The 18,130-nt window shown below is 38.4% G+C and overlaps 1 protein-coding gene across 6 annotated transcripts in view; it reads left to right on the top strand.

Moving 5' to 3' along the window:
• LOC112150401 (ephrin type-B receptor 3) overlaps nt 1-18,130 on the top strand; it is a 63,825-nt gene that overhangs the window by 40,205 nt on the left and 5,490 nt on the right. The window contains exons 6-15 of one of the 6 annotated variants that reach the window (XM_024278711.2): nt 3,406-3,530; nt 4,641-4,803; nt 5,693-5,801; nt 7,146-7,198; nt 7,305-7,439; nt 10,347-10,594; nt 10,894-11,109; nt 12,170-12,319; nt 13,553-13,752; nt 17,301-17,456. In XM_024278711.2, the coding sequence (XP_024134479.1) occupies nt 3,406-3,530; nt 4,641-4,803; nt 5,693-5,801; nt 7,146-7,198; nt 7,305-7,439; nt 10,347-10,594; nt 10,894-11,109; nt 12,170-12,319; nt 13,553-13,752; nt 17,301-17,456 (1,555 nt within the window). Of the gene's footprint in view, nt 1-3,405; nt 3,531-4,640; nt 4,804-5,692; nt 5,802-7,145; nt 7,199-7,304; nt 7,524-10,346; nt 10,595-10,893; nt 11,110-12,133; nt 12,320-13,552; nt 13,753-17,300; nt 17,457-18,130 lie in introns of all 6 variants that reach the window. The other 5 variants (XM_024278710.2, XM_024278709.2, XM_024278708.2 and 2 more) reach the window with 5 other exon arrangements.

The raw sequence follows: 18,130 nt of genomic DNA, 5'->3' as shown, positions 1-18,130 counted from the left end.
GTTACCCAATGCTGAATTCAGGGGGAGAAACTAAACTTAGACAGTCAATATTTTGTGTAATTAAAAAAAGATTTCATCTCGTTACAAAAGCAGCTAGCATCTATAGCTGAAAAATAGCTAAACTTCAAAATAGCTAAATTAGTCAAAATAGCTAGCATGAAGCTAAAATATTAGCTAATTTCTAAATCTTAGTAAATGCCAAAATACTCCAAGAAGCTAGCAGAATGCCAGTTTAGAAAACTTTAAACCATAATTTTTTTAATTTAATTACTAATAATAAAAAGGCAGCATTATTATTCCAGGATAAATCACCTTAAACCTCTAGTAACTTTCAATATTTTACTCTCCATAAAAATATATTTTGTCAAAATTATACAAGTTAGAGATTAGCGCAATATTACATCGAGCAATAAAACAATAAAAACTAACTATAACAATAAATATTTTTTTAGAACAATAATACAATTAATAACAATAAAATAAATAAATAAATAAATAATAAAATGATCTGGAGGGCTGGATAGAATTACCCGGAGGGCCGGGTCCGGCCCCCGGGCCTTGTCTTTGACACATGTGCCTTAGGGGATGTAAATACATTTCAGAAATGTTGAGTTCTGCCTCATAAGAATGGGTCTCTTTAATAACGTTCTCCTCAGGCACTTAAGCTATGTCTTGGATGGTTTTAGCTGCTGTGTTAAATCTGCTGCCGGAGGCAGCTTAGACAACATCACAGTCTGTGCTTTGCTCCTCCCCCTCGCTCTTCTCTCCGTGACCTTGTCCTCCTCACCTCTAACCTTGCATGCCTGCTCCTAAAAGATGCTTTTGGAATACCACTTCTTTGTGGGTCTAGAATCCAAAAGCCCCGTGGCCCCCGTGTGAGGGCCTCATTGTTTTATAAGGGGGTTTGAAACCGGGCTGATGGGAACGACTGTCCATCCGTGGTTGCAAAAGGTCAGCAGAGTGGCGGAGGAAAAGACAGGGCAAGAGAGCATCAGCTCTGATCAGATTATCCGTTTGTGTTGTTCCAGGACTATCCCTGCGTGTGCATTCACCTTTTAAGAAGCAAAATAAATAAAATGGGTGGTGATAAGCTCCAGGGGCCACCGCCATGGTAACTTCAACATCATCTCCTAGAGAAGGGCCCCTAATCCCTGTGCTGGGGTAACTAGGGGCTCTGGCTAGGAAGTATTGTCCTTTGCAGTAGAAAAGACATGAACAATTAGAATGGATGGGGGTGGTTGGGAAGGGACGGAGTCAAAGAAGGGCAAGTTTGGTACCAGACATGTTTGGTCCTAAACACAAGCAACAGAAGGTGAAAAGAAAGTGTTGAGGAATGCTAGAACTTCACCTAAAGAAGTGAGGGATGAGCGTTTAAAAGGAGTTATATGACATATTCACATGTGACGTGACAAGAAGCCTAAGCTTAATATTGGTGTGAACCAAATAAATAATCTAAATAAAGATTGGTGGCTGTTTACACAGTCACGCTTAGTTAAGACAAAAAATAACACGACAATCTTTTGGATAACATGCCCCGAAGTATTTTCAGAAGTATAAGATGTCTTTAAATCTCCAGAATGAGACGATCGGTAGATGAACGCAAACGGGTTTTGTGCGAACAAAACTGCATTTCTACATACTCTCTGTGCACAACGTAAAACTCGGAGACTGTTTGTCAGTCACAAATGTTTACCCTGATATCTTAACTGCATACGTACATTATTAAAAGACGTGTTACGTCTGAAATAGCATTTACGAAATGCTAGCATAGTCTTTAGCGCTTTTATTTACAAATTCCAATAAGATAAATCTTTTTTACTCACCTTTTGCTCCTTTATAAACACAGTAGCCTCATCTGGTTATCTTAAAGCATGGAAAAAGAAACGTAAACAGGACAATTTTGTTTGTTTCCCTCTGGTTTGCAGGACTCCGGTGTGCTGCTAGAGCTAGCTGCAGAATGTTGCTCACGGGCCTCCGTAGTTCTCAGTATCTCTCAGAATTCTGACTTTAAAGTCAGAATTTATCATGGACTTTTTTTTTTCCAGTGGCCCTAATCCTCTTCCGTAGAAGACAGAGTCAAAATGGAATAAAGGAAAATAAAACTGTGGACAAAAGATAGAAAACACCAAAGGAGACTATGTACAGACAGGAAGATGAGAAGAATTTTTCATTTAATAGTACTGGTGTTATTGTTAGGAAACAAAAGGATTACCCGGAGACAAAGTGCGTGAGTCAGATGTACAGGACAAGCTTCAACTCAGAAAATAGGAAGATAGTCATGGAGACAGACAGCACTTTGACGTTAATAGACACATTAACAAAGCATGGAAAGCTCAAGTGGGTGGAGTGGCGGTGGCTGTTTTTTACTCTACTGGGACGATGATAAATCAATGAATGCAGACATCTTTCCTGTTTTTTATGAGTGTTTTAAAAGGGTTCTTCTCTTGTTAGTCAACAAACATGTAAGCCGGAAATTTCAACATTTAAATATGAACATTTTTATGGAATGGTAGGGAAGGGGTCTGTAACCGCAAATAGGAGCCGCAAAGTTCTTTTTTTAACCATTTCAGGAAAATGTTATACTACTTTGTATCATTACATTGTCGCTTTTCATAATAAGTATGAATTATATTTATCTTTGGGTGTGAAAAAATGCATAAATATTAAGAAAAATTAGAATTTTCTCAAAGTTTAAAGTAGTTTTTTTTTTTTTTACTTTTGAGATAAACTTATATAACTTTCTTTCAAAATAAAAGACTTCCTGTCCCAAACAGGAACATCCAAGTGAAGCTTATTTTCTCTTGTTATACTTACTTACTTACTACTGCTGTTATTGCTTAATGATCCAGAAGAAGAACCATATGAATTATACACAAATCTATATATTTTAGCCACTCCCCTTTGAATTGCTACTAACATTGCAATGCAGCATAAGATGAAATCTACTTTACAGTCATAAAATAAACTCACCAATCAGAAAAGATCAGACCTTTTACCAAAGTTTTGCCTAATATTTGTATATATTTTATTTTAAAGTATATTGAGTATTCTGGAGGAGGAGCAAACAAGCCTTATGATGTCAGTAGGGATGATAAAACCATTACTGTTTATCTTCCATGTTCACTTTAGCCATTAACTTAAAAAAATGCTATTATTTTATATTTCTTTAGCCAGAGAGCCACTGTGGAGGAATGAAAGAGCTGATGTGGCTCTGGAGCTTTAGGTTTATGTCTGCACATTCACTTTTGTTTCACTGGTATCAGACAATTTGAGCAGAAATAGGGTTTGGTTCTGCTTATTAACTAATCAACAAACCTCTTTACAGAGTTCATAGATTTTTATGTCAAGATATTTCAGCACAAATCAAATAGTCATTAAAGTGTGTTTTTATTTTCTGTATTTCAGCTCCATCTGCAGTGCCTACAGTCCATCTGATGGCAGCCACCGCGAGCACCATGAGTCTGTCCTGGCTTCCTCCTGAGAAACCCAATGGAATCATTCTGGATTATGAAATTAAATACCATGAAAAAGTAAGTATTAGTGTCAATCCAAATTCACTGACTGGAATATCACTGTATTTGTACATTTTAAACATGCTTCTGCTTTAAAACTATTATGAAAAAAACAAGTGTCATCATGTGAACTATTCTTTTGACAAAAAGCCTATCAATCATAGAAATATATCCAGTTACATTTTATTGACCTGGAGACTGTTGGCTATCAATCAAAATATTTGTCATTTTGTACAAAATATCAGCTTACAATAAGAATAAATCACTATATTATAAATATTCTGCTATAGTACTCATGTAAGTGAGAATTAAAGCTACTGAAATGTTTTTGGAACAACGGAGTATGTTTATGTCTTGGTTCTATTTAGTTTAGTTTAGTTTATTTATTGCATTTTCATAGCACACAACAAAAAGTGTCATAATACTCTTGAAGAAAAGGGGACAGAAAGAAGAAAACTTATTGTCTCTGGCCCATTTAACTAAACCAATCACGCTATTTTAACCAAATCTATCTCTTTGTATTATAACATAAATATGTCAACTGGCTGTCAAAAGGAACAGCAGACAAATAAAAACAAAACAAACAGCAAAAAAAAAAAAAAAACAACAAGAAAATAAACCGAATACCTCAATTTTTTATTTTTATTTATTTTACCCATCCCCAATGACCTTATAATTCATATTGTGTGAGCATTTGCTTTTTTCAGCTTTTGTTTTTTAATGTAATTGATCTGGACTCTTTCATTGATTTTTCAAGATTATTCCATATTTTGATTCCCACTTATTTCCTTTGTTTTGTTCTAAATTTGTTAATTTTAAAAAATGTCACATCCTATTTGGTTCTAATTGCTCTTTCTTTTTTCAAACTTTTTTTGTATGCTATGTGGCAGACTTTTTTGATTTGCTTTATACATAAGTCTTTAAATTTTAATATTTTCCACTTTACATTAAGTTAAACATTGACCACAGGGTTTACTTGTTTAACTAACTAACTTAGTTCCATTTTTTTAGTCCAGATGGACAAAAGCTGCTGCTTGGTTGAATCAATTTGCTGTATTCATGTTGTTTTCTGCCAAATTGCTAAAAATGTTGAGCTCCTCTTGACTCTATGTGTTGTTCTCTGTGCAGGATCAAGGTGAGGCCATTGCCCACACCATGACTGCCCAACGAAGCAACGCCCGTATCGAAGGTCTCAAGGCTGGTACGCCCTACGTGGTGCAAGTGCGTGCCCGAACCGTGGCTGGTTATGGCCGTTACAGCAGCCCAGCGGACTTCAGCACCAACCTGCAAAGTATGCTCCTTATTTACGCTAATGTTTTCATAAGATGAGGTAGTTTATTAGGAGTTTTGATCAGTAAAAGAGCATAAAATTCAACTTTTCTATTTTTACTACTTTCTCAAAGAAAAATTAGTCACATGTTTAACTAAATCAGAGGTCTGCAACCTTTGATTCTAAAAAAGCTGTTTGGTCGAATTTTTTACTGATCAAAACTGAGTAAGAGCCGCAAAGTTACTGTTTAGAAAAATATACTTTATCTATGTTTTTGTAGCCATGTATTTATATAAAGTATGTTTTAAATAATTATAATTATTAGATGTATATAATTTTCTTTGTACAACCATTTAAACTTATTTTACTTTTGACAGCAGGACATGAATTCCCTTCAAAATAAAATAAAGTGTCAAATAAGCAAGAAAGTCAAATCAAACACAGTATTTTCCATTTTTAGGATTTTGGTGCACTTTATCCATCTCCTCCTTTTTACTATTGAATTAAACATGATAACATTGATGTATAATCAAATTTTTTGAATAAATCTATATGTATCTTATTCTAATAAACTAGTCTTACCATTATTTTTCTTAATTATCTCAAATGTTAAAATTCAAAATATAAATGAAAAAAAACTTGATTATTAGCTATAAACATATTACTTACTAAAATTGTTAGCATTTTTATTCAAAGCCAAAGAGCCACAATGGAGGGATGATTTTTGAACAATAAAATATTAAAATTCTGAAGTGTTATCTTTGAAAAAAGCTTTAATTTAGTAGTACCAAATTCTTCTCTAAGATGCATTCAAATTATCTGTTAATTGCAGATAATTTTCTTTGTGCCACAGTATTTCATTGTACACCAAACCAATACTTTTTTTTCATTCTGTCTGTTACATCAACAGCTGATCCACCTAAGTCATGGCAGGAGCAACTTCCCCTCATCGTTGGGTCGGCCACCACAGCCTTGGTCTTCGTCATTGTGGTTGTAGTCATCGCTATCGTCTGTCTCAGGTAAGAACGCAGCTTTTTAGTTACACATATTTGACTTCAGTCTTTTTCTCAAATAGTTGAGAAAAACTGAAATAGCTCCATTGTCAACCTTGTTTGAATGTCCTCCAAAACACTCTCAATGGACTGTGTTGCCACCTGTGAGGCCACTGAATTCCAGATTAGCCCTCTGAATCTCTGAATAGTAAACAGCTTTGGCCAAAATGCTATTTTCCTCGCTGCACACAGTATGGTGTGGCAGCTGTTGGACCTGATAGGCCTTACCCATCGTCCAGCTCTCAGAATCAGCTGTTTTGCACTCTGTCCACAGAGCACAATTGACTAGAAAGATGCTAACGGCTGCTCACACCTTTCAAAAACTCTGATGCTGCATCAGCTGGGTCTAACCACACTCATTTATCCTTATACAACTCATTTGTCAGACAGAAAACAGTGTGTGTGTGCGCACATGTGTGAAGCGTTGGCATCCATTGCTGACTAGCGCCCACCGTCCTCCCTCCACAAGCCAGTTCAGGCAGAGGCTGACAAGCGTGGGCATCGGTCACGCTAGACTGAATAATAATCTTCTTGATCCCCCTCCTCTCCTTCTCTCTCCTGCTTCTTCTCCCTTTTCTGTTTTCACACTGCTACATTGTGTCTCTCAGGGTCTTGGCTTAGCCACTGCTCTGACTGCCACAGAAGGGGGAAATAGTAATAATACAGAGCCTCTGCATATACCAGGACTAAATTAGAATTTGAAATAAGATGCTAATCACCATCGGGTATCCTTGCCCTGGTTAGTGGTTAGACAACAAAGGAAGCACATTAACATGTAATTTCAACAACCCAGCCCCCCATCTGTGGCTCCCATCCCTGCTATCGGGGACCGATCCAGGAAGTTGAGGCTGTACCAGCCGATAGACATGTGTACAGAAGACAAAAAAAAAAACAGACAAATACAATACAAAATGGAAAGAGACAATGACATCAGACAAGCCACATTGCATGTGAAGAGAGTAAGACTCAGAGTGAAGTGGGATGAATGGTGTGATGTCAGCAGAGACAGCTGAGCTTGCTCTTTAAGTCTCCTTTTGTTTCCACTGAAAGTAAATAGCGTTCACATGCAACAGACAGTAGCATGATATCCTTTTATTTGTGCTAGCATTGCTGGTTTTTAGCACGACTTATAGTCTGTCTAGGCATTGATTAATTTGTCGTCTGTATTTAGTTACAAGCTAAAAGGTTAACTAAGTCACACTGTAATGTCTGAGCATCTCATGCTACACGCGGCTTTGTTAAAGATTCCTTTTTGTTGTTTTACCTGTATTCTTTTCAATTGTGTGGTTGACACTTAGATTTTCTCAACAGAAAGCAGAGAAATGGTTCAGAGTCGGAATACACAGAAAAACTACAACAATACAGTGAGTTTCATTGCTAAGGTCTTAATTTTGCTGTATTTTTCATTCTCATCTTATTTCAAAGTAAATTTTTTGGCAACTCAAATAAATGGTGTTGTCTTTGTGCCAGAATCCCCAATAGTTACGCCGGGAATGAAGGTCTACATTGACCCCTTCACCTATGAGGACCCCAATGAGGCTGTACGCGAGTTTGCCAAGGAGATTGATGTGTCCTGCGTGAAGATCGAGGAGGTCATTGGCGCAGGTAACCCACCAAAGCTCCTGAGCTACAGGGGGAAGACTCCTGGTCACATCCAGGCCATACCGTTAGAGGACTTCACACCAAGCGGTACTTTCACTCAATTCATCGCTAGTCCTCTTTTTCCTCCCCACCCTACCACACTTGTCACCTTTTAGGAACCCCTTATCCAACATTGTAGATGTCCTCAGCACTGTCTTGTGTTTCGAGAATTGCTAGCTGTGTCCGCCTTGAGTTAGCATGACTCACAGTCCTTGTGCCCCTCACGTTCTATTTGTATTTAGAGTAGTAGTAATACCTTTTGTATGGAGGATTATCATTTGACTTCAATATGTTGAGTTCAAGTGTAACACAACAGTTATATCTAGATCTGGAGTATTTACTGGAGTTAGTGAAACCAGATTTTTCACAGTTCAAGACTACATCCCCCATACAGATAGGATTTTAAGGTTAAAGAATTGGATTTTAATCCTGTGTCTGGGCAAGTGGGTGTAAGCTATTGCTTATATTTTAAAGTACCCCTTATGGGAAAAGCCTGAATTGAACCTACACATTTGTTGACCTATGAGCTTTTTTAAAAACAAGTGTGGCATTTAAACACAAATATTTGAGATTTAAAGGACAATGTAGACATAATTACTGTATTTTCTGGAGTATAAGTCGCGTTTTTTTCATAATTTAGCCAGGGGTGCCACTTATACTTATTTGTGGCTCATAAAGAGGCTCATCTATTTGTTGTTTTCCCTGTAAACACTGGTTGTCCTTTAGCAGTTTCCTCTAACAACCACTAGAAGGCGCTACATCTGAGTATAAGCATTTGCTACTGACAGTGGCAGAAGAAGAAGAAAATAAACATGGAAGAGAAGAGGATTGTTTTCTTCTTAAACTTTGATATTTTTCTTATACAGATCAAAAGATTAGCATTCTTGTATTTCATTTTTTTATTTATTTTTTTAGCTACATTGGGCTTGGCGGATTTGTTCTGAAACTTCAGACTTTTCTCCCAAAAGTGCGACTTATACCCCTGAGCAAATTATATATGGTTTTCTTCTTAATTTGACATTTTTTGCTCTTGCGATTTATACTCCGGAAAATACGGTACATGAACACATTAGCCAAAGTACTTTAAAGAGCCACTCCAATCAAAACTGTATTTTCTTTTGTATTTTTAACATGTTCTAGTAGAATTTCCCCATAGTAGAGGACCTATATAAAATGTATGATTGAAATTAGGTTTTTTATTATTTTTTCAACTGGAATTGCGTTGAATCTGACAATCGGATGCTTAAAAAGCTCAGGCTAATGACACACTTACTGAAGCGGCGCGCGCACCATTCAGCTGCATCTGCTTGGACATGACTAGATCCATGTAGGTCTTCATTTTCCTGGTCTGAGCTGGCTTCTGGCTCACAACTGTACGGCTGGATTGATCCAATATTGCTCGTCATTATTTTTTGCGCTGCTTATGTTAGCTTGAAGCTATTAGCTTGCGCGTGAATGCGCAAACCGAGCTCCCAGCGAAGGGGAGGGGGCGGGATTCCTCTGTATCAACAGTCCCGCCAACAACCCAGAATTGTACTTCTAATGAACAACTGCCGCTGTGCATAAAATATATCTTAAAAATGACTAAAGGATTATTGATTTTGACTAAAAACTTCATAATAATAATTAAGGGATCACTCGGAAGGGTTTTACAAAAGAAAAAATATGATTGGAGTGGGACTTTAAAGATGAGTTAAATGAGTTTTCTTGAAAATATATCTTATCAAAAGGTGTAACTAAGGGTACTAAATGTGGCTGAATAGCACATTGTATCTTTTTCAGGATTTACTGTGTTTGATTGCCCACTTTTTACTATTTTGATCAACTCAAAATGGAATGTAAAATATGTTGACTTGCACAGGATTATTATATTTGACTCCTATCCCTTGCCTATGCACCTCCTCCACATTGTGGTTGTTCTCCCTTTTATTATTTTTTTTACAAACCCTCCCCTGCAGGATGTTGTAGACAGTTAAATACTTCTTGTATTTGTTGTATTTGAAAGTAATTTCTCTTATCCTTAAAAACTGCAGGACATTGCCACATGAGGTTGTGTTTTTTTAGTATATATGAGCGAAATTGAGGGACGTTGGCAGAAATGGAAATCTGCTACTACTGCTTCTGCTACTACCATTACTACTGCTGCGTCTACTACTACTACTACACTGCGACAGCTCTTCTACTGCTGAGACTGCTGCCACTTGAAACCCGTCGCTTCCCAGCATTTCGCTTTTAAAGTGACAAAATCCTCAACCCCTGTTTTCCCTGTCCCTTTCCTCTCCTCTCCATCCCTATGTTTCTCTTGCCCCTAACTTATCCCGCACTATGGTACCTCTGTAATGATGATGAAACACATCACACTCACCACTTAATTTCCATGCATTGTTGCTCACGCTTGGTACAGACTCTAAACATAAAGCGCCCACAACCCCAAACCCACCTAAGCTTTTGTCTCCACCCATCTCCTCCTCTGGTGGCCGCTTCCTCAGCTACTCTGAAGCTTAGCACCATCTTCCTAATCCATCATCCCTTTCCCAGCTACCACTTTTTATTTCCTGTTCCTGTTTAAGTTTCAAAATAATTTTGTTTTATTTTATGATTCTACCATGCTTCCCACAATCCATTTTTATTAAGTAAAATTGTATCGTACACTCCCTGTTCACCTCCATACTTTAAGACTGGCCTAAAGTCCTGGCTTTTCTTAGTTTGCCTTGCCCACTCCCCGTGCTCCCATTCCCTGGCTCCTTGGTTCTAACCAGTTAACTGTCCCCTCTCCCCCTTTTTTCCCCCCACTTTTCCACCGTGCCTTTCTTCCATCTCTCCTCTTTCTCTTTTGCTGTATCTCTGTCTGGCTTACCTGGGCTCTCACAGGAGAGTTTGGGGAGGTGTGCCGCGGTCGCCTGAAGCTACCTGGACGCCGGGAAATCATTGTTGCCATCAAGACTCTTAAAGTGGGCTATACTGACCGCCAGAGGCGAGACTTCTTGTCTGAAGCTTCCATCATGGGCCAGTTTGACCATCCCAACATAATTCGGCTGGAAGGTGTGGTTACCAAGAGTCGGCCTGTCATGATTGTGACCGAGTTTATGGAGAACGGAGCTCTGGACTCTTTTCTAAGGGTGAGAGAAATCTTACTTAATTCTTTCAAGTAATGACAGTAATGTCAGCTATTTTTAACAGCAGTATTTGTCTGTGATTTTGATGGTTTATGTATATATGTGTAACTTCAATCATTTTTTTGGTCTTGCGCCGCTTTTCTACTTCAGAATCTAATGGAATTACATTGATCATGTTAACGGTTGAAAAGTTATGTTAAAGAATTTGTGTTTAAATGTCTGGTGTTAAATGCTTAAAAGTGACGTTCAGCATGAATTTAAGATCTTTAGCTAAAATCCAATATTTTGTCTGTTTGTTGCAGCTTAACGATGGGCAGTTCACAGTCATCCAGCTTGTTGGCATGCTGCGTGGCATCGCAGCAGGCATGAAGTACCTGTCAGATATGAACTACGTGCACAGAGACCTGGCTGCACGTAACATCTTGGTCAACAGTAATCTGGTGTGTAAGGTGTCTGACTTCGGCCTATCTCGATTCCTTGAGGATGACCCTACAGATCCCACCTACACCAGCTCACTGGTTAGTCAGTTTGAAAATTATCCCATTCTATATATTGTGATGAATTTTCAAACAAGTTAATTTGAGTTTTCTTTTTTTTAATGAGTGTTTTAAAGCCCCCCTCTTCTGAAAAAAATAAATAAATATATATATATATATATATATATATATATATATATATATATATATATATATATATTAAATTGCTTACATGTATTTATGGAATTTTTCTTGTGAAAGAGAACAAATGTAATGGGGCGGGGCTACTCAGCTCAGCTCAGCTCCAAAAGCCACGCCCCCTCAGAGGAGATTTTGGAAACATGAAAAATGGCTTCTTAAGACATTTAGCTTGTGGGATTTTGGTTAAAACTTCATAATCATAATGAAAACACTTCTGGGAACTTTTTTTTTTAATAAAAAAAAATTGGGGACTTTAAACATGTCTTACTTTCACAAACCTCACACAGGACTGTGACACTATCCCCATGTTTGTAGAGATTTTCCTTTTGTGTCACTGTGACATAGTTAGAGAGAAAAAGGGGCAATTTTAAACACTGATTAAAAAATGTCTGTGTACACAACTAATTGCTCTGCCGAGTATCTGGTGCTGCTGGGTTACAAAAAGAGCTTGCAAAACAGAATAATTATACACAGTGTGGTCGCTGTGGTCCTGAAAAATGCCTAACCTGCTCATGTCGTCATTAAATTACAGCAAACTACAAAGTACAGCGTGAGATGAATACTATCGTTCACTCACAGCCATTAAAATTGTAGCCTTTGGCCAGTTTTCAGCCAGTAAAGTTCTTTTTGTGAGTCAGACGTTCCAGGTACTGAGAAGATCTGGTTGAGAACTGGTTTAAAAGTGGCTTATAGTCTGTAGCCACTTGTACTTTTTGTCTTATTTCTGTCATGGTTGGATTTGTGATGTTTGGGCTGTACATGCACACACCCATGTGATGTACCTTTTCCTTTAGACAGCTTTTCTCACCCTCTCTCTCCCCCTCTTGTATGTGTGTGGCTCTGTGTCTGTGCTCCATCCTTCCAGTATTTCATGCTCACCTACTCATTCGCATATCCACAGGGAGGCAAGATCCCCATCCGCTGGACGGCCCCCGAGGCTATTGCATACAGGAAGTTCACCTCAGCCAGCGATGTGTGGAGCTACGGCATCGTCATGTGGGAAGTAATGTCATATGGCGAGCGGCCATATTGGGACATGAGCAATCAAGATGTACGTTTTTGTTGGATTGTCATACTTGAAAGCACAAAGTCTAAATTTGCTAAACACTCAAAATCCTGTCTGTATCAGCAATTTAAAGATAAAGGGGATATTGTCTCCCTGATGAGATTTTTGTCTTTTTCTACCCTCTGTTTGTCATATAGGGCTGCCACAAACTATTATTTTATCAGTCGACTAATCGACTTATTTTTTCCGATTAGTTGACCAATCGGTTCATGCGCAAACTGGATGAAAAGCATACATCTTAACCATCGTTAGCTTTAAACTAACAAAAAACTATCTAGCATTACCTGCAATAATGCTAGTGTGAATGCTGTAAAGATGCTAGTGCTAATAGCTGAAGATGCTGAAATTGATAGCTAAAAACACTGAAGCTGATGGCCAGCTAAAGTATTAGTTAAATGCCAAATTAGCCTAAAACTGAAAAAAGCCTAAGTAAGTCAAAACAGCTAGCTTGGAGCTGAAATATTAGCTAAACTCCTAAACAGCCTATTAAACAAAAAAACCCTAAATTAGCCAAAATATCTAGTATTCAGCTGAAAAATTGGCTAAACTCCAAATTAGCCTAAAACACGGAACAAGACCTAAATTAGCCAAAAATAGCTAGCATGTAGGTGAAATATTAGCTAAACTCCAAAATAGCCTAAAGAACAAAACGAAAAATAAGCCTAAATTTGCCAAAAAAGCTAGCATACAGCTGATATATTAGCTGAACTCAGAATTAGCCTAAAAAGCTGATAGTCTTAAATCAGCCAAAATAGCTAGAATGTAGCCGAAATATTAGTTAAACTTCAAAATAGCCTTAAAAACAAACAGAAAAGCCTAAATTAACCAAAATAGCCAGCGTGCAACTAAAATATTAGCTAAACTCCAAATTAGCCTAAAAACGGATAAAATCCTAAATTAGCCAAAATAACTAGCATGTAGTAGAAATATTAGCTAAACTCCAAAATAGCCTAAAAAAACCTCAATAAATGCCAACTACTTTAATGTACTAATGTTCAACTGTTCTACACTCTGACTCTATATAATATAAAGTAACGACTAATCAACTATAAAATTAATTGTCGACTGTTTTAATAATCGATTAGTCAAGTAATCGTGGCAGCCCTATTGTCATGGTCTTTTCATAGATTCCAATCTCAATTTCTTTGCTAATTCTCTCTCTATCTAAGACGTTGTGATAATTACAGGTGGACTGATTTCTCTGCTGTCCTCCTTCAGGTGATAAATGCTGTGGAGCAGGACTATAGACTGCCCCCACCCATGGAATGCCCCACAGCCTTACACCAGCTCATGCTGGACTGCTGGGTGAAAGAGAGGAACCTGCGGCCCAAATTCACCCAGATTGTGGCCACGTTGGATAAACTCATTCGAAACGCTGCGAGCCTCAAGGTGGTCACCAACAGCACGCAGTCCACAGGGTAAGACTTTAGGACATTGAAAAATACAACTTTTGCATCTTTTGCAAATAAATGATACAAAGATTTTTTAGGATTTCTTACACTTTTCTGTTTCATTATGTCACACACAGTAAGACATGTTAGGGCTTTATACTCGATAAAAATTAGCTAGTTAAACTCACCCACTTTCCTTGTCAGTTGGGTACCAGACGAACAGTTTAATTTGGACCCAAGCCAGTGTGCCATGCGACTATTTTTAGGAGGACTGTACATGGCTCACTCTGACTCAGCTGAAACTGTCTTTTAAGTAAAAACGGTAACAGCTTTCCCATACAAAGTTTACTGACAAATGCAGGCTTAGCCATTATGCAAATCACCATCATTCAATAAAGCCCTTAAAGCAGTTCAGCCACCAGCTGGAAGCTCAATCAATCACGGCACATCTACATTTAGCTGATTTATCTTTATCTGAAGCTTGTTTCTCGGAGGGAATTTGGAGTCTGCAGCATGCAGTAAAGGGGGTGACCTACCTTCTTGTCCCTGCATTAGGGTCTTTCTGTCTTAGGGGATGTCTGTAGACAGTAGTGGATTTGACCCCATGAGGAAAACCGGGGTCTCTGTTGGCGACCAAAAGTGACGTTCTTGGAAGATTGGGCCCGCGGTTAATTAGCTCGATGCAAAAAAGAGTTGGGAGCATCTTTTAATTAGCCACTAACGAGATTTTAAATGGGCCATTGGAGACGGGGCCTCCGACTGACAACCTTAACAAAGGAGGAGTGAGCGATGACACAGCAGTCCTGCTTGGCAAGTAGTTTACGTGAAACTGTTGAACCGGATGATTCACATAAAAATAGTAGCCATATCAAATTCCTGAATTAAAAAAGTATGTTAAACCATTGTAGAAACTGTGAAAGTCTCCTATAGGAACTGTCACACTTTCTCATTAGGGCAGCCACGATTAGTCGACTTGTAGACAACTAATCGACTATTAAAATAGTCAACAACTAATGTAATAGTCGATTAGTCGTTACTTTATATTATATGGAGTCAGAGTTTAGTAGAGTTGAAAGTTCTAATGGCGTTCTGCTAGCTTTTTGGACTATTTTGGTTTTTATGAAGATTTTTAGGCTATTTTCAGCAACATGTTAGCTATTTTGGATAATTTTTTTCAATTTTTTAGGCCAATTTGGAGCTTAGCTAATATTTCAGCTGCATGCTAGCTATTTTGCATAATTTAGGATTTTTTCAGTTTTTTAGGCTAATTTGGAGTTTTGCTAATATTTCAGCTGGATGCTAGCTATTTTGGCTAATTTAGACTTTTTTCCATTTTTTAGGCTGTTTTGGACTTAAGCTAATATTTTAGCTACACGCTAGCTATTTTGACTAATTTAGACTTTTTTCCATTTTTTAGGCTGTTTTGGACTTAAGCTAATATTTTAGCTACATGCTAGCTATTTTGCATAATTTAGGAATTTTCTTTAAATTTTTTTAGGCTAATTTGAAATTTAGCTAATATTTCAGCAGCATGCTAGCTATTTTGGCTAATTTGGGCTTTTTTTCGTTTTTTTTTTTTTTGCTATTTGGAGTTTAGCTAATGTTATGGCTGCACGTTAGCTATTTTGGCTAACTTAGGCTTTTTTTCAGTTTTTTAGGCTGATTTTGCATTTAACTAATATTTTAGCTGACTATCAACTTCAGCGTTTTTAGCTTATAATTTCTGCATGTTCAGCTATCAGAACTAGCATCTTCAGCAGCCAAATTCAGCTTACAGCATTCAAACTAGCATTATCACAGGTAGTGCTATTTATCTAGTTATTAGTTAGTTTAAAGCCAATGATGGTTAAGGTGTGTGCTTTGCATCCACTTTATGCATGACCCGATCAGTCGACTAATCGGGAAAAATAATCGGTGATTAGTCGACTATTAAAATAATCGTTTGTGGCAGCACTATTTCTCATGCATTTAGGGTTGGCATGCAGCTCTCTCACTAGCGAGTTCACAGGATTATCCAGATTTCCTGCTGGGTCTCTGCTTGTTGCTTAAATGTGGCCAGCAACAGCCTGGGCTCTTTTAAAGTCAACTTTACAGAAGAAGGGCTAACAATACTCAATTAAGAGAAGCCAGAGTCTGGCGTTAACGACAGCCCAAGGCTCAGAAGCACAGCCCTTATTAAAAATCACTCCATCTACACCACTCAATGGAGCCTCTGTATCACTGTTATTAACTCTCCCACTATGCCTTTTCTCTTCTCTCCCTCTTTCATTCTCCATTCCTCTTTTAATTGTTAATGAATCTAATGCCATCAAAAAGGATGACAGGGATCAACAGAGCAGAGAGAAGGGGAGACAGTGGTGCTCTTTCTCCGGGCCTGCTCCCTCAACTGTTTCTTCTCCTTCACCTCCCTTCACTTCCCCGTCATCCTCTCCACCTCCACCTCCACTCTTGTTCATCCGCTCTACTTCACTTTGAGTTGTTTCACTGTTTTATTAAAACTCCCAAGGTGGCCCCTCTATCTGCAGGACTGATCAGCACTGGTATTTTTTTTTTTTTTTTTTTTTTGAGAAGCCTTCTCTGTCAACGGGAGCGCAGGAAAGTGCAAAGAGCACCAAAACACATTGGCAACCCCCTGTGTGACCGGCTCACGAGTTCGTCCGAATGTGTGACCACATGAGCGCACGAATGATATCTCTGTTTACACTCCACAAATATTTTTTGCTTTTGATGGAGAAAAGGTCAACTCCTCCCTTTGGGATTGTGTTGTACACATTCTTCTGTTGAAGCAACATATTCTGTAAATCCAGACAGAATGTGCTCCCTAATACTCGAATGCACCATAGGAGACTGGGCTGTAAATGCAAAGATTATGTGCCAAAAGGCATCGCGGTTACATCCTGCTGTTAAGCTCATGTTCAAACAGACAGTGTAAATTTGATTTAACTGACCAGAAAAACCTCATGGAATCAAATATTCCTATATCCGATTCTAACCACATTTATTGGAGGTTCTAAAAGTGCAAATGGTTACAAGCACACATGCTGAGCTTCAAGTTTTTCTTGGTTTTTGCACAGAAAAAGAAGATTGTCCAGATATTTTTTTAAGGGAAAATAGTTGAAAAGATGAAACAACTTTCGATACACACAAAGAGAACCTTTCTTGGCCCCCAAAAAAGCAATAAAATGAGGAAATATAAAACAATACCTAACTGTTAAACAATTCTGAATGATAATTGTTTAGACTGGATCTAATGGGTGTAAACACATTCCACCATGCCTCACCAGCTGCAGCGCCAACATCCACCACCATGGCCTCCAACCAGTCTCTCCACAGTCCTAAATGCAGAAACCCCTTCTTGGCAGAGTGTGTCCCTAACTCCATTACGTTTGTTTTAAATGGAGTGGTGAGGAGGTGGGGAGAAAGGAGGAGGAGACACAGAGAAATGGAGAGGTGGCGCTCAGTGGGGGCCGTTGGGGGTGAGGTTGGCCGTAAGTGGCAGTAGAGTGACGACCTTAACCCTCTCTCTCTGTCTCTCTTTCTCTTTTCTCCCTTCCCCTTGTCCCCCCCTGATGTAGGGTGTCCCAGCCCTTGCTTGACCGCTGTGTGCCAGACTATACGACTTTCACCACTGTGGGGGACTGGCTGGATGCCATCAAGATGAGCCGCTACCGCGACAACTTCGTCAATGCCGGATTTGCTTCCTTTGACCTGGTTGCCCAGATGACAGCAGAGTGAGTGGAGCTAATCGGGCCTAAAGTGATTGACTGGGTGGAGTTTGATAGTCAAATTAGAGCTACACAGATTGACCTTGAGGAAATGAAATAATCTCATGGATAAATTAAAGATGATGTGGAAGAGTGCGCTCCGAGAAGACTCAGAGAGAAAGAAATCATAAGCTTGAAGCTTACAAAACAAAGCTCATTTCAGCTTATCAGTAATTTAAGATGACATTCCAGTACAAATGCATTTGTTATGCTACGAAGATACAGCTTGCCTCAAAGGCACAGATTGCAGTAAAATCCTTTAGAATGGTAGGCCTTTAACATTTATGTACACATAAACACACTCATCTATGTAGTCCATCTGATCATCTACACAGAATTTGTCATGTTTACCAACAGGAAAAGAGGTAATGAAAATCATCATCGGAAATAGGAGGCCAGTGATGATCAAACAAATGAATTAGGGTTATTGTGATAAATAATTTGTTTGTCATTAGCTGCATAATCGGCAGGAGAGGTGGGGGTAATTTGTTTCAATTTGTCTAGGATGACAGGTGTGGTGTACTGTGGCTCTCTGGTGCCCTTAATGGCCAGTAACTCCTCTAATAGTTCCCATTTATTATAATTTCATCCACCGTTGCGAAGGTGATGGGGATGGTGAAATATTGCAGACAAAAACAAAG

The sequence above is a fragment of the Oryzias melastigma genome, linkage group LG4, assembly GCF_002922805.2.
Source record: "Oryzias melastigma strain HK-1 linkage group LG4, ASM292280v2, whole genome shotgun sequence".
NCBI classification, from domain to species: Eukaryota; Metazoa; Chordata; class Actinopteri; order Beloniformes; family Adrianichthyidae; genus Oryzias; species Oryzias melastigma.
Note: the sequence above shows the minus strand (reverse complement) of the source record. Positions and strands in the feature narration are given on the sequence as shown.